The 26,044-nt window shown below is 41.8% G+C and overlaps 2 protein-coding genes across 34 annotated transcripts in view; one reads left to right on the top strand and one right to left on the bottom strand.

Moving 5' to 3' along the window:
• Positions 1-9,000, top strand: part of MLH1 (mutL homolog 1) — a 56,219-nt gene extending 47,219 nt beyond the window's left edge. For 5 of the 7 annotated variants that reach the window (XM_064360148.1, XM_012455708.3, XM_012455713.3 and 2 more), the window contains 4 exons: positions 3,262-3,426; positions 4,270-4,362; positions 4,657-4,770; positions 6,480-9,000. In XM_064360148.1, coding sequence (XP_064216218.1) covers positions 3,262-3,426; positions 4,270-4,362; positions 4,657-4,770; positions 6,480-6,647 — 540 coding nt within the window. In that variant the 3' untranslated portion in view covers positions 6,648-9,000. Of the gene's footprint in view, positions 1-3,261; positions 3,427-3,921; positions 3,966-4,269; positions 4,363-4,656; positions 4,771-6,479 lie in introns of those variants that run through there. The other 2 variants (XM_064360149.1, XM_012455710.3) reach the window with 2 other exon arrangements.
• LRRFIP2 (LRR binding FLII interacting protein 2) overlaps positions 7,962-26,044 on the bottom strand; it is a 125,407-nt gene continuing 107,324 nt past the window's right edge. For 24 of the 27 annotated variants that reach the window (XM_021666576.2, XM_021666577.2, XM_021666580.2 and 21 more), the window contains 7 exons: positions 20,722-20,823; positions 20,308-20,440; positions 18,325-18,374; positions 13,768-13,888; positions 10,417-10,496; positions 9,732-9,836; positions 7,962-9,303 (listed from right to left, as the gene is read on the bottom strand). In XM_021666576.2, coding sequence (XP_021522251.1) covers positions 9,193-9,303; positions 9,732-9,836; positions 10,417-10,496; positions 13,768-13,888; positions 18,325-18,374; positions 20,308-20,440; positions 20,722-20,823 — 702 coding nt within the window. In that variant the 3' untranslated portion in view covers positions 7,962-9,192. The remainder of the gene's footprint in view (positions 9,304-9,731; positions 9,837-10,416; positions 10,497-13,767; positions 13,889-18,324; positions 18,375-20,307; positions 20,441-20,721; positions 20,824-26,044) is intronic. The other 3 variants (XM_012455705.3, XM_012455706.3, XM_012455703.2) reach the window with 1 other exon arrangement.

Genomic DNA, 26,044 nt, shown 5'->3' with positions numbered 1-26,044 from the left:
AAAAAAAAGAATGAAGAGGAAGAAAAAGGAAGAGAAAGAGGGAGAGAGAATGGGAGTATTGCTTTATTGCCCAGGCTAGAATGCAGTCTAAAAATGGGAATTGAAAACCTCTTTTATGCCAATAATTGTGCTTAACAATGGAGACTGGAAGGAATAAGGGAAGAAAATAACAAACAAGCAGCCAACCAATATTTCATTTAAACCTATGAAATACTATGCAATTATTGAGGAGTGATTTACTTCCAATTATGTAGTCACTTTTGGAATAGGTGTGATATGGTACTGATAAGAATGTGTGTTTTGTGTATTTGAAGTGGAGAGTTCTATAAATGTTTATTAAGTTTACTTGTTCTGGGTCTGATTTCAAGTCCTGGATGTCCTTGTTAATTTTCTATCTCGTTGATCAGTCTAATATTGCCTTCTTTGCCTCTTTTGATCTTTGTTGCTTTAAAGTCTATTTTATCAGAGATGAAAATTGCAACTCCTGCTTTTTATTTATTTATTTATTTTTGCTCTCCGTTTGGTTGGTAAATCTTCCTCCGTCCCTTTGTATTGAGTCTTTGTGTGTCGTTGCATGTGAGATGGGTCTGGATACAGCATACCGATGGGTTTTGGCTTTTTATCCAGTTAATAAATATTTAATACTGCCATTTGATGCTAGCTGGCTGTTTTGCCCATTAGTTGATTTAAGTTCTTCATTATGTTAATGCTGTTTCCTTTTTGATATATTTTTGGAATATTTTTGGAAAGGCTGATACTGGTTGTTCCTTTATATGTGTAGTGCTTCTTTCAGAAGCTCTTGTAAAGCAGGTCTGGTGATGGCAAAATCTGTAAGTACTTGCTTGTTGGCAAAAGATTTTATATTTCCTTCGCTTGTGAAGCTTAGTTTGTCTGGATATGAAATTCTGGGTTGAAAGTTCTTTTCTTTAAGGATGTTGAATATTGGCCCCCACTCTTTTCTAGCTTGTAGGGTTTCTGCTGAGAGATCTGCTGTAAGTCTGATAGATTTCCCTTTTTGGGTAACCCGACCTTTCTCTCTGGCTGCTCTTAGTATTTTCTCCTTCATTTCAACCCTAATGAATCTGATGATTATGTGCCTTGGGGTTGGTCTTCTTGAGGAATATCTTTGTGGTGTTCTCTGTATTACCTGGAGTTGAATTTTGTCCTGCCTTACTAGGTTGGGAAAGTTTTCCTGAATAATATCCTGAAGAGTATTTTCCAACTTGGATTCATTCTCTTCATCACATTCAGGTACACCTATCAAACGTAGATTAGGTCTTTTCACATAGTCCCATATTTCTTGGAGACTTTGCTCATTCCTTTTTATCCTTTTTTCTCTAATCTTGACTTCTCGTTTTATTTCATTAAGTTGGTCTTCGACCTCTGATACCCTTTCTTCTGCTTGATCAATTCGACTGTTAAAACTTCTGCATACTTTGCGAAGTTCTTGTGTTGTTTTTCAGCTCCATTAATTCACTTATATTCCTCTCTAAATTGTCTATTCTCGTTAGCATTTCGTCAAACCTTTTTTCAAAGTTCTTAGTTTCTTTGCATTGGGTTAGAACAAGTTCTTTTAATTCACAGAATTTTCTTATCATCCACCTTCTGAAGCCTACTTCTGTTAATGGAACGCACTAGTTCTCCATCAGGGCTTGTTCCGTTGCTGATGAGGAACTGTGATCCCCTGTAGAGGGAGAGGCATTCTGATTTTGGATATTCTCAGCCTTTTTATACTGGTTTCTTCCCATCATTGTAAATTTATCCACCTGTCGTCTTTGTGATTACTGACTTTCAAATTAGGTCTCTGAGTGGACATCCAACTTGTTGATTCCCAGTGCCGAAATCTGAGCAATCCACTGCGCCGGCCAAAACAGCAGTGTTAAGATCGATGGTGCTTTTCTGCCTGGGCATCTCCTGTCTAGCTCCCTTCTTGAGTCTGTCCTTCAATCAGCTGAATAGGTGACTCTGTCTTCCCGGAGCTCCAAACAACATCGGCCAAAAGGGGACCCAGTCCCGCTTGCTCTGCACCAAGAACTGCCATGCCGAGGCGCCAGCAAAACCGCCACACCGGCCACATGAGTCGTGCTAACGACCCGTGGGGCTCCTCCACTGGGAATCTCCTGGTCCGTGAGCAACAAAAATTCGTCTGAAAGTGTGGCGTCCTCTCGTTCTCTGCACTTTCACTGAGAGCTACAATCCCGAGCTGCTAGTGATCAGCCATCTTGGATCTGTCTCCCCTTCATTTTCATTCAGTTCAAAACACCTTCTAATTTCCCTTTTGATTTCTTCTTTGACCCACAGGTTATTTAGAACTGTTATTTAGTTTCCAGTCTCTTGAGGATTTTAAAAAAATGTTAATTTCTGATTTAACATCATCTTGGTCAAAGAACATACTTGCCTTTCGTTTATACTTACTGAAACTTTTTTAATGGCCCATATTATGCTCTATGTTGATAAATGTTCCATGAGTACTTGAAAAGAATTTGTATTCTGAGTTCATTGAGTCAAATGTTCTATCAAGCTGATAGTGATGTCAGAATCTCCTGTATCTTTACTGATTTTCTGCCTATTGTATTATTGAGAAAGGGGTATTGAAACTTCCAACTGTAATTATGATTTGTCTGTTTCTCTTTGCAGTTCTTAGCTTTTGCTTTCATATATTTTAAAGCTCTGATATTGAGTGCATAAACATTTAGGATTGTTATATCCTTTTGATTAATAGACTGTTCTATTAATATGAAAAAATAATGTACTGTGGGTTTATAACATGTAAAAGTATGAGTGCCAACATCAGAAGGGGGGAAATGGAAGATAACTTAGGGATCTTATTTTTAACCATAGTTTTCGCTTTGTTTCTGCATTAGATGATTTACCTGAAATGTCATTCAATTTAACTTACTCTCTAGCCTCATCCCCCACTTTAGTCATGAGGCAGTAGAAAGGAATGATCTGCCTCATGATTTTCTACAAATATGAAAGTTGAGGCTACACAGAAGGAGAGTACCCTCCCCAGGGCTTCACCCTTCCCATCCGTTCAGCAGGCTTTTTGTCATATCTTCTCTGTTGAAATGGCCATTGACAAGGAGGAGGAGGAAAGGGGTTTTGTTGTGGATTGTTTGGGCACTTCCTTTGGGGATTATGGGGGATGAGTGTTAATCTGTGGTTTCTCACCTGCCATTCTGATAGTGGATTCGTGGGAATTCAGGCTTCATTTGGATGCCCTGTTAAAGCTTGCTCCTTCATGTTCTTGCTTCTTCCTAGGAGCCAGCACCGCTCTTTGACCTCGCCATGCTTGCCTTAGATAGTCCAGAGAGTGGCTGGACAGAGGAAGATGGCCCTAAAGAAGGACTTGCTGAATACATTGTTGAGTTTCTGAAGAAGAAGGCTGAGATGCTTGCAGACTATTTCTCTTTGGAAATTGATGAGGTATGACAGCCATTCTTACACCTCTGTGGTATTCTTAAAATAAAAGTTCTGGCCAAGGGTGGTGGCTCATGCCCGTAATCCCAGCAGAGGATTTGGGATTTGGGAGGCCGAGGTGAGTGAATGACTTGAGGTCAGGAGTTCAAGACTAGCCTGGCCAACATGGTGAAACCCCATCTCTACTAAAAAAAAAAAAATACAAAAATTAGCCAAGCGTGGTGGCAGGTGCCTGTAATCCAAGCTACTGGGGAGGCTGAGGCAGGAGAATCAGCTTGAACCTGGGAGGTGGAGGTTGCGGTGAGTTGAGATTGCGCCACTGCATTCCAGCCTGGGCGACAGAGTGAGACTCCATCTCAAAAAAAAAAAAAGTTCCAAGATGAGGACTAGACCTCCCCTCAGAAGCAGCAAGTGACATACATGACATCCTCTCCACTCCCTCTTTGCATTTCTAGGTTACGTAACTGTACTATTATCCATTCATGCCTCTCCTGTTCCCAGGGTGAAGGACCCAGACGTGGAGAGCTGAACCCCTGCAGGCCACTGTAAATGAGTAAATTATGCCATTTGCTCCCATTTCTTCTTACTTCTTGATCTTTGGGGCTCTCCATCTTGATACACTCTTTGGATCGTGAACAGATCAAAGAAAAGGTTGTTCTGCTGTGTGTCAGGATGAAAAATTCTTTTTAAGTGTTTCGCTCTGTCCCCTGTGCCCAGCCCAGTCAAGTAACATGGTCACCCAGAGTGGCAGGTATGAGGACAAGGCCTGGGAAAGCACTGGAGAAATGGGATTTGTTTAAACTATAACAGCATTATTTTTTGTTCCCTTGTCCTTTTTCCTGCAAGCAGGAAGGGAGCCTGATTGGATTACCCCTTCTGATTGACAACTATGTGCCCCCTTTGGAGGGACTGCCTATCTTCATTCTTCGACTGGCCACTGAGGTCAGTGATCAAGCAAATACTAAGCATGTTGTACATGCATGTGTGCTGGAGGGAAAGGGCACCTGACCACCCTTTGATCTGGAATGATAAAGATGATAAGGGTAGGACAGTTGAGGGCCTCCTCTCATCCTCACTAATACTCATCCCCAGCAGTATTCAGCAGTCCCATTTATAGTTTTAATGCCTAAAATGTCACACCTAGATTTTTAGCTTTAAGTAGTCTGTGATCTCCATTTAGAATGAAAATGTATTTAAATACGTACCTATTTTGAGGTATTAAATTCTTTGGACCAGGTGAATTGGGACGAAGAAAAGGAATGTTTTGAAAGCCTCAGTAAAGAATGTGCCATGTTCTACTCCATCCGGAAGCAGTACATATCTGAGGAGTCGACCCTCTCAGGCCAGCAGGTACAGTGGTGATGCACACTGGCACCCCAGGACCAGGACGGCCCCCATACAATCTTTAGGAAATGAAACTTGCCCATCTCTAAAATTTTGGGATTTCTTTGTACCCAACAAGGTTCAAACACAATAGTCAGCTTTTATTCATGAGTTTTACTTCCTTCTGCTCATGGAGAACATACCTGCAGAGTGGCCTCAGAAATTGTCAAATATAAAAACACAAGCCATCACAGTGAGAAATGGGAGGCTGAGTTAGATTGTCTGAGGCTGGAGAGTCCATATACTCCCACTGTTAGGTCTGAAGTGTGTAGCTAGTTTTCAGATTTTGGGTCAGTTGCACCAGTCTGTCTTAGCTTTTGCCTTACTTTTTATCTGACCACTGCCTTGCCAGGAAAACAGGGCTCTGTAACTCCTCTTACAGGTCAACTTGACACAAAAGGTTGTCTAGATTCCTAATGTTTCATTGACACTTTTTCCAGTCAGATGATAATGCTTTTCAAATTAACATGTATTTTGGGGGAGGTTGGAGAGGAGAGTTGAAATATTCTAAGAATCAAAGGGTAGCCCACTTTAATTAGCGTATGACCCCTGATTGTTCACAGTCATCTCCTGAGCAGTGTGAGCCAGTTTCAGATGGGAGGCTGAAGTCCAGCTGGCATGCTCGAGGATTCCAAGTCTGTGGGTCGGAGGGTGGAGATTCAGTCCTCTTGGCCAAAGCCTCTAGGGAAATTTCTCATTCCAGTGGCGAAGGCAAGCAACACACTTACCAAACTATGTGGCAACTATCTCATTTGATTGGAAATTTTACTTCAATAAAAGGAAGTACAGCTGAGAAAGAACTTTTTTTTTTTTTTTTTTTTTTGAGATGGAGTTTCGCTCTTGTTGCCCAGGCTAGAGTGCAGTGGTGCCATCTTGGCTCACTGCAACCTCTGCCTCCCAGGAGCGATTCTCCTGCCTCAGCTGGTCTCGAACTCGCGACCTCAGGTGATCCACCCACCTTGGCCTCCCAAAGTGCTGGGACTACACATGTGAGCCACCGTGCCCGGCCAAAAGAGAACATTTTCTTACACGTGAGATAGCTAAGGCTCACATGGAGGAAAGGAATAATGAGGCAGAATCATCCCCAATAGTATTTTCATTCCTTCCCTGGGGATTAGAAAACAGGACTACTTACAGAGCCCTGTTTTTCATGTAAGTTAGGTACTTCCTACTGTTGCCATCCAAGTACAGGATCAGACATTATGTTATAGCTTCTGCTACAAAAACCATTTTCTCCCTGAATGAAAATAAAGGTTCCACAGGAGACAGTCCCACAGAGCAGTGGCTTCTTTCTCCCCTTAAAAAGCTCGTGTTGGCTGGGCATAGTGGCTCACACCTGTAATCCCAGCATTTGGGGAGGCTGAGGTGGGAAGATGGTTTAAGCCCTGGAGTTTGAGGCTATATTGAGCTGTGATCACACCACTGCCCTCCAGCCTGGGTGACAGAGCAAGACCTTGTCTTTAAATAAATAAATAACAACAAAAAAATCCTCTTGTGTTCAGGCCTGTGGCATCCCTGAGAGGCTGGCCCACAAGATGCACTTCAAAAGCGCTAATAACACAGCCCATTACAAGCCACCAAGTCTTTCCAGGCCCAGTGCACATCCCATCAGCCAGGATGCCAGTATATGTTGGGATGCAGTCAGGGAGACTTATGACATCTAATGTGTTTTCCAGAGTGAAGTGCCTGGCTCCATTCCAAACTCCTGGAAGTGGACTGTGGAACACATTGTCTATAAAGCCTTGCGCTCACACATTCTGCCTCCTAAACATTTCACAGAAGATGGTAATATCCTGCAGCTTGCTAACCTGCCTGATCTATACAAAGTCTTTGAGAGGTGTTAAATATGGTCATTAGTGCACTGTGGGATGTGTTGTTCATTCTTTGTATTCTGATGTTGTTGGGAGCACTTAAGACTTACACTTGCCTTCTAACTAACTGGTAGGGTTCTTTTATATATGGTGGATTGATTATAAATAAATAGACGTGTCCTAACATAATTTCTTATTTAATTTTATTATGTATATATTGTGTCAGTTCAGATGCCTTTTAAAAGAGGTCCTGAACATGTCACAGGCTCTGATGGCATTGACCGTGGAGAAAGCTTGACTTGATCATCTAGTGTATTCAATAACCAAAGCTGATTATTAAGGAAAAAAAAAAAAAACTTGAGGAAAGGAAGAAAACAGTCCTTATTTCATCTACAGTAAGTATGAGTTGTTGTTTTTTTTTCCTTTCTTGAGACGGAGTCTCACTCGCTAGAGTACAATGGTGCGATCTTAGCTCACTGCAACCCTCCACCTCCTGGGTTCAAGCAATTCTCTCGCCTCAGCTTCCCGAGTAGCTGGGATTACAGGCACGTGCCACTATGCCCTGCTAATATTATATTTTTAGTAGAGACGGGGTTTCACCATGTTGGCAAGGCTGGTCTCAAACGCTTCACCTCAGGTGATCTGCCCGTCTCGGCCTCCCAAAGTGCTGGGAACACAGGGGTGAGCCACTGCCCCCGGCATAAGTATGAGTTAGTCATATTTATTGTGCCACAAAATAGGCAAGGTCAGTTTTGAACAATAAGAACTCCATAAACTAGACCAGGGCATCTCAGAAATGAGGTTCCATGAGCCCAGGTGGGGCACAGGCTGAGTGACCTTGAGTAGAGAGGAAGAGGGGTTTTCTGAGCTTTAAGAGCTGGGTCACACAGTATGTTGCTTCTGGCGGGGATGGAGTTCTAGAATAAACCTGCACTTTAGAAAACCTTTCCACCCACCCCCCCAACCACACAACTGTTGCTACTATTAGAAAAGGTATAGGCCAGGGCACGGTGGCTCACACCTGTAATCCTAGCACTTTGGGAGGCAGATCACTTGCTGTCAGGAGTTTGACCAGCCTGGACAACATGGCAAAACCCTGTCTCTACTGGAAGTACAAAAATTAGTCGGGCTTGGTGGTGCACACCTGTAGTCCCAGCTACTCAGGAGGCTGAGGCAGGAGAATCGCTTGAACCCGGTAGGTGAAGGTTGCAGTGAGCCAAGATTGTGCCACTGTACTCCAGCCTGGGTGACTGAGCGAGACTCTGTCTCAACAGAAAAGAAAATGTATAGGAAAATCATCTAAATTCCGGAGATTGGTATCCATATTTTTTAAATGAAGGGCTAAAGAAAGAACAAATTATTATTTCATTCACTTTTGAGTTACCTTTTTAAAGTCTAGTTTTATTATCTCATGTGCCTTTAGGTACTAGATTTTCCCCAATATGTTTTCTGTGTAAACACTTTAAAGATAAAATAATAATTAATTTCAATAAAACCACCTGGGTACTGACAGCAAAAGAGAATCAATCATAAATCCTGCAAAACAGTTGCACTCCATGACTTAAAAAAACCTCTTGGACAGGGTACCTCTAAAGATGAAACTAAAGTCTTTAAAAGTTCTACATTCCAGATTATTACTCCTTGAGAAGGAGACAAAAGAAGACAGATGTGGTTGCCATGATTTGTTTTAAAGTCTCCTGTAACAAAATGAACATGTCAGTAGCCAACTGTGGTTGGCAAAAGGGTGTATTTAATAGAATCTTCAGGCAGATTTCCGCCCTGCCCGCCCTGCCCTACCCTCCCACTTTGGGTTTGTTTGAGGTTTCATTCCACACATAAGCAGCAGATAAAATACTTTACCAGGTACAGCACAGTTGTATTGAAGAATAAAGGACCTGACTCTTACTTTAAGAGTATTAGGCCTGGACTTCACCTGCCCCATGCAATAAAGCAAGTTTTATATACACTCCCCATATTTTTTTCTAACATTTTCTTATATAAATTTAAATATTTTACAAAAAAAGGCTTTTTTCCTCCAGACATATAAATTTGAGTGAAACACAGATTCCTCACCCATGAACTTGTTTCTTCACCAAAATATAAATGTTGTCTGATATTAAGGGTAAATGTCTTTTGACCACTGGAGATCACTGTAGTCTGAATTGCACCGTGGAGAAGGCACTTGTGTTTTCTGAGGTCTCCAGCAAGTATTATCTCAGTGAGCACTCATAGAATTGCTGTCTGTCCTCCAGAATCTGTGCCAAGGCCTCCGAGTGCCCAGTTACTGAGGCAGCTGGGGGAAGATGTTAAGTAAACATGATTCTACAATTATGGAGATAAAAAATAAAAACAGCATGGACTGGTTCTTAGTCTAGAATCAAACTCCCAACAAAATCCAAAGTGTTCATTCACGAAGATTCAAACTGGCTTCATTCGCTCATAAATTATAAAATACAGAGGTGGCTGTTTTAACGACAAAACTCAAAACAGTACTAGAAGGGGTTTGTGTCAATGGACAAGAGTCAATCCCTCCAGGTAGGGCCCCAAGGAGCAGCACCCAGGTCGAAGGGTGGTCTTCCTACTGTTGGGCCAGAAGTGCTGTCCTGTTGGCCTTCATCTTCTCCAGCCGCTTGGCCAGGTGGCTGTTGGTCATCTCCATCTCCTCAATCTTGTCCAGTGCTGTTCGTAACTGGAGACAGGGAGAGTGCAGTCACTACATGTGGTCAGAGACAACATCAGTGCTACTTTATTTTCAACTTCCTGGAAAATGAAAGCACTGCTAATTGTGATGGCCTTGTGCAGGACCCACAGCCTCATTTTTTCTGTCAGGTAGAGGTATTAAATGATGATACTGAGGATTATTTATTTGTTTTAATCACAGAAAAGATGAAATTGGGGAAATAGCCCTGATCTGAAGCAAAAACAAAAACTGTCTTTTTACTTACTATCTAACTGACCAAAACATGAAAGTAGATGGCAGTCAGTATGCAGGTCAAAACCAACACAAACTAGTGACTCCACTGCTGTTTCCTTAAGTATCACATTTCTTACACAGCTAAGAATTTATTTCCAAAAGATATTTTTAGGAATGTATTTTCCAAGAAGCCTATTAAGTACCTCTCGTTGTAGCTTCCTTTTTTCTGCTTTCAGTTCATCTTCAACTTTCTCAGCATTCTCAGCAGCAGTTTTGTATCTCATAACCTGTCCCTCAAGCCGGCTAATCTGTAAGTATAAGAACACAGGCCTCTAGCACTGGGCACTAGAAGTCACCACTTTTTGGTAGCCAAGATGGAAATACAGTGTCGTTATAAATGCCAAGTAATGTAACACTAACAAGTCCCCTAAGGGTGAGTCATAGGTCCTCTCAGAACTCATTGCTATTTATAAATCAAGAAATGTCCCCAGAGAGGATTACAGCTGTAGAGTCATTTTAGGGCCAATTTCCCATGCTAAGTTTTATGATGATCATATTGTTTAAGTGCCAAAGAGACTCACTAAATGGAAAAGTTCTTAAGACTTTCTGGAATGTATACTAAGGGATTTTGTTGCAAATGATGATCTTGAATTCTCTTGAAATATCTACAAAAAACAATGATAGTTATAGTTTCCTATGTTTTTAGAGAAAACAGAAGGCCAAAATGCCCCACCAAGTGCTCCCTGCTGGCTTTTCTATTTTAACACAGAACTTTAATGGATCCAACTGCAAAGGCATCCCAAGGCAACCCAGGCACTCATGGGGCTGTTAGCCACTTAGATGCAGGAAGGACGTTTAGATCACCTGGTACTATGTAAAAGTACTTACACTTTGCTCCAAGGTGGTTATATCCTGTTCTGCTTTTGAAAGCTTAAATTTGTATTCGCTAATTTGTCTGTTGGCATCTCCTAGAACAGAAGATAACAACGAATTATCTTCACCTGTCAGAGATGGACAGTATGAGCCATCAGGCAGTGCCTTTGTGGCACCGAGAGGACCATGCAGTCTTAAGATTACAAAATACAAATGCACACACAACAACCACAGCATCTTCAGCTACAAGATGCTCTAGCACATGCGATACTACAGTATAACTTGCAGCAAGAGTCAGAAGAAAATTCATTCTTCACCCTATGATGTGTGTGAATAGAGCTGGAGAAAGGAGCCCTGCCAATTCAGCAGCAGCCCCTGCCAACCTTATGTGTAGCCTGTGGCGCCTCCATGGCCATGGGACTGGGCCCTCTGGTTCCTTGAACCCGGCCCCATACCTTCCCATCTCCCAGGTTTTGCTTCCGCTGTCCAATACCCTAAGGGTCCTTTTCTCCCACTTTTGACTTAAGTCATAAACAACTTTCAAGGCCAAGCTCAATTTTCACCTCCTACATGTCTCTCCTTAGTTAATTATAACTCTTTCTCTTGCTGTATTTTATTTGCATTTTATGACATTTATCATGCTTTTTAAACGTCATATATGTATATAAGGAGAGGGGGCCTGTCTTGGCCTTCTTAAATCTACCTCTGTACCTAGCCAAGTGCTTTGCACATAGTGTATGCTTAAATAAATATATGTTGGAATAAATGCTGTTCAGTAACATGATAATGTGTTATGGGTAGAGCTGTAAGTTATCAGACGAACATCTGACCTAGGAAGTAAATCACTTAAAATGAAAAGTTCAGAAATGATAGGGGAGGGACTTTTAAAATCCCTCCAAGAATCCAAATTTAGCAAAAACCAGTCTCTGGCATGATTAGAGTAATAACATTTCCAAAAGATAACCAAATCTAACCTACCATAGGAAATATTCAGATTATCTAACTTAACTTTGCTACATTTCCACATGACCAAGGTTACAGTTATCTATAGTCTTCAATGTGAGAGATTTTTCTAATTGGAAGGTTACTGTCACCTTAAAAGTAACAGGGTTACCATCTCCCCAAAAGCCATATCTGGTAGCGAAAGAGAACTATTCCTATTTCTGAACTCTAAAAGAAGCTTCAGGATCTGATTTTTAAATTGTTAACCTCAGCAACCTATTGATTATCCAAATGTGCTGCTTCCTTCTCACTCTCCAAACCACCTTTCCCTTCTTGTTTTCAAAAGCTTAAGTCCTTTGTCTCAGTAATTTCACTTGTGTTTTGAAATCCCATTCCAAAACACTCTCATAATAAGCAAGGCACTGTCCAGATCTGAGAGTTGCTCCACTCCTGGCCTTCTGGTCCAGGGGAGCTGCTTGCTTTTGTCTCTGCCAGCTTTCCCACAGTTCTGCAAAGCTCACCTTGTTCTACACCTCCTCCCTGGGTACTTTACCTTCTTCAAATACCAGCTATTCGACACCTACCTACCTAGGAAGCATTCGCATATAAATGCCAGCCCATTCCCCCTCAACCTGTTTCCTTTTAAATTTGCTGCATAAGGACAATCTCTCAGATCTGTCCCCTACCCTCTCTCTGAGGCTGCTGACAGCCACTGAACTGGTTCAGGCTCACCATCATAGTGGCTTCCTGACTAGTCAGTCTGCCTCTTCCTGTGTCCCTGTCCTCATCTACCCTCCACACCAAAATGGCATTTTTGAACAAAATATTCACCAGGAAATGTCACAAGTGTCCCAACTGATGTCTAACAGAGGAGATAATACCAATATCAAAAGTTAATAAGCCTTAATCCAAAAAATCTTTTCTCTCTTTTTTTTTTTTTCTCAAAGAGACAGGTTTTCACCACATTGCCCAGGTTGGTCTTGAATTTCTGAGCTCCAGCAATCCACCACCTCAGCCTGGCCCCAAGAACTCTTTACTTGGCAGCCTATCTCAGAAGATTTAGATGAAAAGTTCAGGGAATAAACAAGATTTTAATATTAGTTATCAGAAAAGTCACTATTTTTATTGGAAAAATAAAAATCTCTGTCCGAGAATTATACAGAATCACTAACAAAGGCTAACTATAAATTGCTGCTGAAATTTTCCTACCATGGAAATTAGTGTGAATACAGTGATCATTTTATTATGAGATCAAAAGTAGAAAGTGAGAAAAACTGGAAAAATCTGAGTAAAATGAATAGATGTTTATTTTGTGGACTTACTTTACATTTCATCTAATAAAGATTAATTTGGATTAATAAAAATACTGCTAGGAAAATTCTGAAACTATTCAATTTAGTGTAAAGTAGTTCCAAATATATTCCTCCAATTATAATCCAAGATAAATTCCAGAGAAAAAAACTTTAATGGGGAAGGGAGCTTACTGTATGGGAACTTAAAGATGACACATGGGTGTGGAAAAGGATAGTGCCAGGTTGTCAAAAGCCGTTTCACTATGTGCAAGAAGTTCCTGGAGATCACTTTACTCAACAAGAGTAAGAGCAATAAGCCTCATCATCCCCTGAAGCACACAGGCTGGGAGAGCCTCTATTCAGCTGTATTGCTGACTAGGACTGTTTCTCTGGACTGGCCAAGGACTAACCAATCTATGTAGCATATCTCTTAAGAAAAGTGTATTATGGCCAGGCGTGGTGGCTCACGCCTGTAATTCTAGCACTTTGGGAGGCCGAGGCGGATAGATCACCTGAGGTGCCAGGAGTTCAAGACCAGCCTGGTAAACATGGTGAAACCGGGTCTCTACTAAAAACACAAAAAATCAGCTAGGCATGGTGGGAGGCGACTGTAATCCCAGCTATTCGGGAGGATGAGGCAGGAGCATCACTTGAACCTGGAAAACAGAGGCTGCAGTGAACTGAGATCGTGCCACTGCATTCTAACCTGGGCATCAGAGTGAGAATCCAGTCTCGAAAAAAAAAGAAAAAAGAAAGAAAAATGTAAGCTGGTGGCTCACGCCTGTAATCCCAGCACTTTGGGAGGCTGAGGTGGGTGGATCACGAGGTCAAAAGTTCAAGCCCAGCCTGGCCAAGATGCTGAAACCCCGTCTCTACTAAAAATACAAAAATTAGGCAGGGGTGGTGGCAGATGCCCCCAGCTCCTCAGGACAGGGAATTGCTTGAACCCAGGAGGCGGAGGTTGCAGTGAGCTGATGATCACGCCACTGCACTCCAGTGTGGACGACAGAGTGAGACTCCTCAAAAAGGAAAAAAAAAGTGTATTACAAGACTCCAGCAGCCTGCTGACAAACCCAACTCCTGGGACACAGTCTATATATAGACTGGTACTGGCCTGTCCCCTGGTACCTACTCTGCATTTCAATGAACTGCAAGTCTGAGCCATTCTGCAGTCCTGCCAGGTCACCCACTGTGCCATCATTCCTGGAGCATTTCTGTCGTTCCTCTTCTAACTGAAGCTTCAGTTTTCTAATCTGAAATGAAAATAAAGGTTCATCAGCAAGTTCCAGTCTCTCAAATGAAGCCAATGCTTATTCTACGGCCACATCATAGAACAAAGCAGACCCTTATAATAATAGCCACACAAATCATTAATTCATTCAAAACCTGTTTTCTTGAGTGCCTAATAGGAGACACGCTGTCCTAAGTGCTAAAGATAAGCTATGAACAAACATCGAAAAGAGCAAGCCCCAGGACCAGGTGTCCCAGTAAAAGTAGCCATATTTTAAATTTGTGTCTGCTTATGGAACAGTACATCTTTGGGGTAATTTTTTGTTACTTTTATTTAAAAAGGAAAATTCCAGCCAGGCACAGTGGCATGTGCTTATGTATCCGGCTACTTGGGAGGCTGAGGCATGAGAATCACACGAGCCCAGGAATTTGAGACCAACCTGGGCAACACAGTAAGACCTCATCTCTAAAATAAAATAAAAATGTAAACAGTTAATTGATGGGATATATTCAAGGGATTATTTTTAAAAATGGAAGAGTCCATGAGCAGTTTTTTGTTGTTGTTTACTTTTAGACATAGGTTAAATTTTCTTACTTATAAAACTTTCTGTATATAAAAATAATTGGATATATCAAGATGGCTTCCCAGCTGTCCTTAACTCTATCAAAAGGGGTCAAAGAGAAGCCTCTGCACTAAGGTTAAGTTTGCTACTCCCCAGTGGGAAAAGGATGAGCTCTGTATTGCGACTATCTATAAGTAAATCTATACTTCCCAGACACCTCCGCCCTTTCAACACACATAGGGTCACCATCTTTAGCTGCCTTGAAGGAACCAGGACTAATCTCATCTCTATCATTACTATTTACGTGCCTCTTGCAAAGGGTCATGTCCTTCTTCTGCACTCTTTCTCACAAGGGTCTGTATGCCACTAACCTTATCTCCTAACCTTTCCCAATGCCTGAAACTTTTCCACTGTGCCTTCTAGAATGACCAGTCCATTATCAGCAGACCATCTGCTCTCAATCTCTTCTCTGAGCATCCTCCCTTTACCCTCATGCTCTGATGAGAACGCTCTCCCTTAAGCATCCTGCTTCTGCAGCTCTCACTTTTTTTTTGAGACAGGGTCTTGCTCTGTGGCCCAGACTGGAATGCAGCGGTGTCATCTCAGTTCACTGCAACCTCCACCTACCAGGTTCAAGCAATTCTCCCGCCTCAGCCCCCCAAGTAGCTGGGATTCCAGGCACATGCCAGCAAGCCTAATTTTTGTATTTTCAGTAGATGGGGTTTCACCATGTTGGCCAGGCTGGTCCTGAACTCCTGACCTCAAGCGATCCACCCGCCTTGGCCTCCCAAAGTGCTGGGATTACAGGCATGAGCCACCATGCCCAGCCAAGCACTGGCTTTTTACTTCCACAGCCTCTTACCACTGAACCTAAAGATGGAATAGGTGTCCTCTTGCTTTCCTTAATGTTATCTTCCCTCCTTCTTCCCTAAAAGTCCCAGGTCTTAATCTCATCTCTTCAAATTATATATACTAACTACTTATCATTGCCATAATCCCATTCCTTCATTACCATTTATTAAATAGCTCCCAACTTGCACTCCCTCTGGACTATTCCTGTCTGAATTTTTGGCAATTTCTATGTATATCTAAGTAGAGGATCTCCCTTACAAATGATCTCTCGATTTCTGGAACACCACCTCATAAGGTTTGGATTTCTGTCCCCTCCAAATCTCATGTTGAAATGTAATCCCCAGTGCTGAAGGTGGGGCCTGGTAGGAGGTATCTGGGTCGTGGGGCAGATCCCACATGAATGACTTTGCACCATTCCCTTGGTGATGAGTGAGTTCTTGCTTTGGTAGTTCACACGGTATCTGGTTAAGAGTGTATGTCACCTCCCCACTCTGGCTTCGGCTCTTGACTTGTGTCTACTCCCCCTTCACCTTCTTCTGCAATTAGAAGTTTCCTGAGGCTGGCTGGGCATGGTGGCTCACACCTGTAATCCCAGCACTTTGGGAGGCAAAGGTGGGCGGATCACCTGAGGTTAAGAGTTGAAGACCAGCCTGGCCTGGGGCCTCAGGAAACAGCTCAAAAGCTGAACAGATGCTGACACCATGCTTCCTGTACAGCTTGCAGAACCATGAGCCAATTAAACCTCTTTTTCTTTTCTTTTTTTTTTTTTGGAGACGAAGTCTCGGAGTGCAGTGGCTTGATCTTGGCTCACTGCAGCCTCTGCCTCCCTCCTGCCTCAGCCTCCCAAACAGCTGGACTACAGGTGCCTGCCACCATGCCTGGCTAATTTTTGTATACTTTTTAGTAGAGTTGGGGTTTCACCATGTTGGTCACGCTGGTCTCGACACTCAACCTCAACCACCTGCCCCAACCTCCCAAAGTGCTGGGATTACAGGCATGAGCCACTACACCCAGTGAAAACGTTTTTCTTTATAAATTGCCCAGCTTCAGATATTCCTCTATAGCAAAGCAAAAAATGGACTAACCCACCTTCCTTCTAAGGATCTTGCCATCTATCCTTTCTTACCCTCAGCTACTCACTCTCACAGTCAAATACCAGATCTCATCATTAGACAGTTGTAGTCCCTACACAATTTAGTTCCATGAATCCTCTAACCACTATTCCTCATCTTTCTAGGTCATTCTTTCTAGACCAGAATTCCAACAACCCTTCAACCACACTGGTACCACTAATCTACAGATTACATCTTTCTACTATACCTGATGTGTTCCTGCATATCTCCCAAATCCTCTTCATCCAGTTTAATCTTAAGGTCCATCATTATAATCATTTTCTTACAAACTCCCTCACCTCTCCTGCCCCATTAATACTGTCCTGGTAAAATCTAGCTCTCTACCCACGCCATGCCTGCCCCTATGCAGCAGAAAGTAGCCAGAGATACACATGTAATAAATGCATTCACACAAACGTTCTCTATCATATATTGTTTATTGTCTGATGTTTTCGTACTAGAATGTCCCTCAGGCAGGAATTTTTTTCTAAACTAACTTATTCACTGAAATATCTCAAGTGCCTAGAATAACGCATGTTAAATAGCAAAATCTCAACATTCGTTGAATGACTGAATAGGAGTTCCAAAACAGTGAACACAGAGGATATGGGAGGGAAAAAAATCATTAACAAAATCATTCAATTTCAAAAGAAATTTTCCCAGAACTAAAGAATAGGTGCTCCTAGAATTGACAAGGGCCCAGCATCACACATGAAAACTTCAACTCACATCACTATCTTCAAATTACACCAGAACACTAGAGACAGAATAGGACACAAGCTTCCACAAAGAGGAGAAAAATAGATAACAAATCAGAAAAGATCAGAACTCAAAACGTTCATGAAATCTCAATAGCCATACTTGAAGCCACAGCAGAACGAGGAAATGTCTTTTTAAAAAATCTTAAAGAGAACAATTACAACTCAGGATTCTATACCCAGCTAAACTATTTTAATCAAGAAAGAGGGCAAAATGAAGACATCTTCAGGCCTGCAAGGTCATGAAAAATTAACAACCCTCAAACCCTCTTCTCAGGAAGTTACTGGAAGATGTACCAAAATAAGAGAATAAATGAGCAAGGCATAAGACACCAGAAAAAGGAAACCCAACCCAAAGAAAAGCCCCAGATGTCAATGAAGGGTGACCATCATCTATGTAAGGAGAGAGCAAGCCATTAGTTCAGAAAGGACAAGTCAGATGCACCAAGATTCAACAAACTGGAACTGAAAGAATGCCATGTGCATCTGAAAATCCTGAGTGGGTTTAATCTACTGTTGGAGACTGGCTAAACTGATGACAGAAAACCAAGCAAATACAAAGAAAAACAGTAACGTTAACTTTAGAGGAAACTAATAGTTGTGAAGGAGATAAACTGTGATCCTCAAATGCAATCTGGCTCCACTGTGAGTAGTGTTTAGAGGGTCCTAATGACACAAGCAGACTGGAATCACACTGTTCCTTTATTAGGAGGATATGGGAGTGGGAAATAATGTGTATGTGTGGCAGGGACAGAGGATGAAACAGCTAAATCCTCATCTTCCTAAAGGGATGTCGATATAGAATGCCTGAAGCAGAACGATCAAGAAGCAACATAAGTATGTTATACAGAGATACAAGGACAGTACACAAGAATCAGCTAAAAGCACTTAACAGAAATGGTCAGGGTTGAGGACAGAAGAGCCAGGGCAGGGGACTGCTATGCTCATAACAAGCTTTGTAGAAAACTATATGACTCCTTAAACTATGTGCCCTTAAAAAATTTTTTTTAAGAACATAACAGAGGCAAAATACAAATTATCTATCCTTCAAATCTCACTTGAGTACTGATGTTTGAAATAAGCATATTTCTTTCTAATGTACATTTCAGTTAGCTAGTATTTTACCATGTAACTTCGTTAAAAATATATTACATTCCAATAAGAATGCCTTTACCTGTGACAGCAGGTCTTCCTTTTCTCCAGCAAGTTTTCGTAGCCTTACATCTAAAACAAATGAAAAAGATCGTAAACTAAATGTGACGATATAGTATATAAACAATTAAAAATTGTTCAAACTCATAAGCTAATATTATCTGATAAGCTACATTACTTACAGCTATGAATATCTAAAGAAATAAAGGCTTTGGTAGCATTACAGAACAGTTCCTAATTATCTAAAACGTACTTCCACACAACTGGTACTTGTCAGGGCACCAAATGCAACATTTGCTCCCCAATGCAGTGATTTGCCACTTAAAGACAAATTGAAGGACAAAGGAAGTCATTTCCTTGTTTCAAGTTTTCACTAGTAGACAACTCAAATGTCAAGTGTGTTCCCACAGGCTGAGCCCTTAGCGGAAGAGAGCCAAATATGTGAAAGAAGATGGGTAACAGCAGGACTGGGCGAAGGAAGCTGGAGGAGAGAAAAGAGAGGAACACAATGCTGGAGGAAGCAAAGTCCCCAAAAGCCAGTGGGGAGGGAAGGGGACCCACTCCAAGATGTGGGCAGCTGGGCCAGGCGTGGTGGCTCACACCTGTAATCCCAGCACTTTTGGAAGGCCTAGGTGAGTGGATCACTTGAAGTCAGGAGTTCGAGACCAGCCTGGCCAACATGGTGAAACTCTGTCTCTACTAAAAAAAAATACAAAAATTAACCAGGCGTGATGGCAGGTGCCTATAATCCCAGCTACTCAGGAAGCCGTTTGAACCCGGGAGACAAAGGTTGCACATTGCAGTGAGCTGAGATTGCGCCACTGCACTCCTGCCTGGGTGACCAGGTGAGACTCTGTCTCAAAAAAAAAAAAAAAGATGCGGGCATCCATGGGTGATCTGAGGCTTGGTAGCAGCATCATTAGGGCTTACTCCTGGCCTCTGGAGGGGTTGACTCTTCCCAAGCCTGCATTAAAACAGGCCCCTTCAACTGAAGAGATACCGTGGTTCAGTTAAAAAAGCAGCTGACACCTGGCCAGCCACTACCCTCTATAAACAGTTAGGGTCACAGCCAAATATAGATCCTGGTTTATTCTGCACCTTCCAAGCAGGTCTGCCTGTTTGGACCTGCAGACCAGGGAAACAGCCGCGGGGAACACCCTGGGCTGCCTATGGCCGTGTTCCCGTTCCATTCTCCAGACCTCTCTTGCTCACCCGGCATCCTGCTTTATTCAGAGTGCCCTACAATGCTCCACATTGGAGAACGTGCTCACTTTTAAAATGTTTTTCAGTTTGCTTCACACTTAACATCGCTCACTCCTCTAAAAAGCTAACACATATATGAAAACAAAATGAAAAAAGGAAAAAAGATTTTTTTAAAAAAATAAAAGCTAATAATACAGAATCTATCTGTGCCATTTTTCTTCCTCTAGAGTAGATTTCTTAGTGGGGTCAATGGATGGGCGGCTTTGGTTTCTTGGAGAGATGTCAGCAACTTTGGAGTTTCCTGGAGAGAGGTGTCAGATTCTCAAAAGGTTAAATTTAAGAGGTTTAGACTTGAGTCTGGGAAGCCCTGCTCTGGCAGTCGCACTTCTCTGATACCTATCTTTTTGGTTATCTGTTTCTTGGCTTAAGAAATGTGCTGGAAAAGAGGTACAGAACCCTGGGGTAAGTAGTGGAACGTAAAACCAGATGTTCCAAGGGCAGTCTGCCGGCCTTCTGCTCCCGTAGCACAGGTATACTAGACTATCTCTTCGCAGAAAGTTTGCAGTTAAGTAAAAACAATGTGTATAGACCCACAATACTTCCATCCACGGACCTTACAGTTACACTTATTGCCTTACAATGACTCAGATGCTGCTAATGTGCCCAGATTCTTCTGGTTAAGGATCCACTTGAGTCTCAGACAGCCTTTATGCTGTTTCTGTTTTCCAAGTTGGGATATGAAAAAGCAGAAAACCCATTAGGGCAACATTCATCCATGTCAACACAGCAACCAGTATCTTACCTAGCGGCCCTTCTCCTGCTGACTCCAAGACCTGAGCAGCTTCCTGAGACACAACAGTGATGGCTCCAACCACTGGTTCATGACTGACATCACCATTGGGAGTGCCATCGGGGATTATAACTAAGCCATGTTTCTGCAGGGGGAGGAAAAACCCACCATCACAAAAGGCCCATATGGAAGCAGTAAGCTCTGTGAGGTAATTCTGCAACAATACATGTTTGCCACAGGTAAAACCTGGTTAGAATCAGTTACATGGAATATAGCTCTGTAGAAGAAATAACTTAAACCTACCAAATCTGGATTAGGGAATAAACATTGTAGTTTGTATTCAGGCTAGGAAAGATGGCAGGGTGAAAGGAAGAAAGCCAGACTAGAGCAGCGAGGGACCTGAGGTCCAGGCTCATGCTAACATACCTCTCCCGTCTTCACTGTCTTCTGCAGGTCAGCCAGCTCCTCTCTGAGCATATCTCGCTCATTCCTAAGGCAGGCAGTGTATTCTTTCTGTTTCTCTAGGGCCTGGTTTTAGGTAGGGTAGCAAGGAAAACAATGGCACAGAAAAAGAGCAGGTGAAAGGTAGCAGAGAAGCACCTAATTCAGGTAAGCAAAGATCAAGGCATCAAAAGCGAGGAAGCAGTCAAAAGACTGGAAACAAGCAGTCGGATATGAGAGGAAATAGAGTTACATGGATATACATCTCCAGAAGAGAGTCCTCATAGAAACTGGCTCTCATGCATCAATTTGGCAAAGCATGTTTAATCAAATCAAGCAGGGAAATAAATCTTTCTTTTCCAGTCAATGAAACAAAACAAAACAAAACAGGAGAAGAAAGATGAAGACAGCAGCCAGAGTAAAATAAAACTTTCCATACTGCCTCAGTCCATTTTTATTTGGCGAACAAAACGCACATTTCATGTTTAACTAAAATAGTTTATTCAAGAATATAGCTGACTTTAAAAAAAATATTCTGGAATAAAAATAACTATTATACACAAGGTTTTCTAACTAAATACTGGCTATAGATTGTTCTCCAAGTAGTGAGGCAAAATACTCAAATACCACTTAATTTAAGATAGTTAACCTCCAAAAGGATTCAAGGATCATTTCTGAAAATTTAATTATATATAACTGAGACTCATTTGGCTTTCTGTTATACTCCCAAAATGTGAAAAACAAAACACTGACAAAATAAATACAGCCAAGTTATAGAGAGTTACAGAATACGGATTTCAGAATCAGGTTTGGGTCCTGGCACATACTTGTCCTATGCCTCAGTTTCCTTACTGAAAAGCAAGGGATAATAGCACCCAACACAAGGGCAGAGGCATAAAGTGGGCATAAATCAGGGTAATGCATTGCCTGTTATGCCTAGATAGCAGGGACAGTTCAGGAGGAGTAGGTTGGTGATTTCATTTGTAAATTCCCTGCCATTTCCTTAATCTCACAACTGTCAGCTGAGATGTTCCTGCAGAAGCAGGAACATACTTTGGTCATCAATGAAAAATAAAATCTACTATGAAAAAATAAAATCTATTGTAAAAGAAAATAACCCAGAATTAAAAATACACCCAAGGGGCTGGGTGCAGTGGCTCACGCCTGTAATCCCAGCATTTTGGGAGGCCGAGGCAGGTGGATCACAAGGTCAGGATATCAAGACCATTCTGGCTAACATGGTGAAACCCCGTCTCTACTAAAAATACGAAAAAATGTAGCCAGGCATGGTGGCACATGCCTGTAGTCCCAGCTACTTGGGAGGCTGAGGCAGAAAAATATCTTGAACTCGGGAGGCAGCGGTTGCAGTGAGCCGAGATTGCGCCACTGCACTCCAGCCTGGCTGATGGAGCAAGAATCTGTCTCAAAAAAAACAAACAAACAAAAAAACACCCAAGGTAAGTAGCCTACGCAGGAATCTGACAACTGGCTTATTTGAAAAAGCCTTTCCCCACATATTTTTGTTCACATATTTAATGTCTTCTGAAAGCATTCCCATTAACCCAAGAAGTTAAACTACAACAAGTAACTTTGCTCTCAGTTCAGTGGATTTGGAAGTGGGACAACTAACTGCTGAGTTACTGATGGCTGAATAATTGGGCAATAAAAAAATCATTATAATCCTATTTTGCAACCAAATAGGGAGCAAGTAAATAAGGGATGAGAGCAACTACCATTTGTATAGCACAGATCATATGGCAGGCACTATTTCATATAATTTCTCTCATGTTATTTTATATATGAAACCTCTACATATCCTGTGAAGTACCTGTATTATCACCGTTTAGCAGATCAGAAAATTGAGGCTCAGAGTGGTTATTTTTTGCCCAAAGTCATGGTAAGTGGCAAAGCCAGAAAATGAATCTGGTTCTTTTTGTTTCCAAAGCCCTTGTATAGTTTTTTAAATATCACAGCCCTATGAAGGCCACATTATATTCCTTTATTGTTAGCCCAGATGATGCTAGGAAAGCAGTCCATAGGACAAATCCTACTCTTCACTTATCCAAACTGCAATGTCAATGTCTGACTTCCTTTCAACAATTTACATTCACACTATACGATGTGTCTCAAGTCTGCCTGTGAATTAACAATGTGAGTTTCTAGCACCATCTAGCTAGTATTAACACTCCATTACATTAATTAATAATAAATGAAACACTGGGAAGACAAAGCACAATACTTTCCCATATGTTGAGTGTCACTTTAATCTCTATGGGTTAGGTATTTTTGGTTACTTCTATCTGCATGCATAGTTATGCCATGTGTCACCGCACATTACTGGGTAAATGATCACTGTCACAACGTGCTCTAGATAAACACCACAACTGAATATAAAAGACCTCTGAGGAACAGGCCAATTTGAAACTGGGAATTCTAGCAAATTATATACATGACATTTGCTCCTCGTCCACATCTTATTGCACTGGGTTTTATTTTTACCTTCAGGCTTTAAATTTCCTCTTCCCATAATTATAGATGGGAAAATAAAATATATCCTGTAAATTCACCCATTTCACCACAAAGTTTGAAGACTACTAAAATACCTTATAATTTGATCAAATGTATTCATGCTAACTCTAAAATCTTCCCTATTACCTGACCATATAACCACTATCCTTGTGTTTACATGCAACAATAGCTCCTAGAGAATTTTTTTAGGGTAAAAAGTACACGCTGGTAGAGTTCAAAATAATTCTTTATCCCTAACCTAACCTCAAATTCTACCATCCAGAAGCCAAAAGGATGTGTGTAATGGGCTGAACTTTTGGGCAAAAGGTTAATTCGCCACATAATTGTATTGGGGAACAAACATCTTTGGTCAGAATGGAAGTGAGTCTCTCCTGGGCCTGGGCTATAGAGACAGGCAAGTTGTTTGCATGCACTTATTCTATACATGGTCTCCAGGTGTTTAGAGCCGCAGTGGAGCTAGAGTTAAGAGCAGCACTAATGAACTGCACTTTAACCTGGGAATAACGGACATACGTCTTCATCCTAAAAATGAAGCTAGAGACAAATGATTCATTAAGTAGTCGCTGACTATACTGAAAATGTGTCTTTTAAGTCAAGGGAGGACCATTGCCCTTGTATTATAATGATAACAGATGCTGGCAAGGACATGGAGGAATTGGAACCCTTGTTCACTAGTGGTAGGAATATAAAATGGTACAGCTGCTACAGAACACTAGGTATAGCTGTTACTCAAAAAAATTAAACACAGAATTACTGTGGGGAGGGAAGGGGACCCATCCAGCAATTCCACTTCTGAGTACATACCTAAAACAACTGAAAGCAGAGTCTCGAAGGCTTATTTGTACACCCGTGTTCACAGCAGCATTATTCACAATGGCCAAAAGGCAGATGTGTTGATACATCAACAGAAGAATGTGGCATATACATAATGGAATATGACTCAGCCTTAAAAGGGACGGACATTCTGACATAGGCTGCAACATGAACCTTAAGGGCATTATGCTAAGTGAAATAAATCAGATACTGTATGATTCCACTCATATCAAGTACCTACAGGATTCAAATTCACAGAGACAGAAAGTGGAATAGTGGATGCCAGGGGTTTGGGGAAGGGACTGAATGGGGAGTTGTTCCATGGGTACAGACTGCAGTTGGGGAAGATGAAAAAGTTCTGATGGTGGTGACAGTAGCACAACATGAATGTACTCAATGCCACTGAACTGTACACTTGAAACTAGTTAAAATGGTAAATTTTATGTTATTTGTATTTTAGCACAATTTTTCAAATTAAAAAAAGAGAGTCAACTGGTGATTCAACAAATTGGACAAGTCTTGAGGGACTTATACAGAGTGAAAAGGGGTGATTCCAAAAGGTTTATACTATATAATTCCATTTTTATCACATTCTTAAAATGGCAAAACTATACAAATGTAGAAAAGGTTAGTGGTTCTCAGGGCTTGGGAGGGAAGGGGAGATAAAGGTTATGACTATAAAAAGGCAAGAGGAAGAGAAATCCCTTACAGTGATGGTGATGGAAACGTTCTATATCAAGGGCAATATCCTGGTTGTGATATTGGACTGTAGTTTTGTAAGATGTTATATTTGGGGAAAATTGAGCAAAGAATATATAGGATCTCACTGCTAAGTTTCTTTTCTTTCTTCTTCTTTTTTTTTGTTTCTTTGAGACAGGGTCTTGCTGTGTTGCCCAGGCTGGAGCACAGTGATGCAATCTCGGCTCACTGCAACCTCTCCCTCCTGGGTTCAAGTGATTGTCCTGCCTCAGCCTCCCGAGTAGCTGGGATTACAGGTGTGCACTACCACACCAGCTAATTTTTGTGTTTTCAGTAGAGATGGGGTTTCACCATCTTGGTCAGGCTGGTCTCCAACTCTTGACCTCAAGAGATCCACCATCCTCGGCCTCCCAAAGTGCAGGGATTAATGGCATTAGCCACCGTGCCCAGCCCTGTTTAATTTCTTAACAACTGCATGTAAATCTAAAATTCTGGTCGGCAGTGGCTCATGTCTGTAACACCACCACTTTGGAAGTGGCTCGTGTCTACCACCACACTATGGAAGGCCAAGGTGGGCAGATCACTTGAGGTCAGGAGTTTGAGACCAGCCTGGCCAACATGGTGAAACCCTGTCTCTACTAAAAATACAAAAATTAGCTGGGTGTGGTTGTGCATGCCTGTAGTCCCAGCTACACGGGAGGCTCAGGCAGGAGAATTGACTGAACCCGGGAGGTAGAGGTTGCAGTGAGCCGAGATCATGCTACTACACTCCAGCCTGAGAAAGAGAGAGAGATTCCATCTCAAAAAAAGAATACTAAAATAAAATAAAATATTCTCCAAATAAAAGCCAAATAATTTATATTTTGAACGGAGACATTTGAGGGGTTTCTATGGCTGGTCTAAGATTATCAGTTTAAAATACTAAGGCACTCATACAAGCTAGAAATCCTGGACATACAGATCTATGTTAAAGAAAATTATGTAAAGTCCTAAAAGAAGCCCATTCTAGGCCGGGCACCCACCTCAGCCTCCCAAAGTGCTGGGATCACAGGTGTGAGCCACTACGCCCGGTCCAAACTTTTTTTATTTTTAAAGAAAGGGTATCACTCTGTTGCTTAGACTGGGGTGCAGTGGCACGATCATAGCTCACTCCAGCCTCAATCTTGTGGGCTCCAGTGATCCTCCCACGTCAGCCTCCTAAGTAGCTGGGGCTACAGGTGCATGCTCTGCAAATTTTAAAATTCTTTTGTAGACACAGGATGGGTCT

The sequence above is a fragment of the Aotus nancymaae genome, unplaced genomic scaffold (assembly GCF_030222135.1).
Source record: "Aotus nancymaae isolate 86718 unplaced genomic scaffold, 86718_ANA_hifiasm-v0.15.2.pri h1tg000038l, whole genome shotgun sequence".
Classification (NCBI taxonomy): Eukaryota; Metazoa; Chordata; class Mammalia; order Primates; family Aotidae; genus Aotus; species Aotus nancymaae.
The sequence above is the reverse complement of the archived record's forward strand: the minus strand, read 5'-3'. Positions and strand labels throughout refer to the sequence as shown.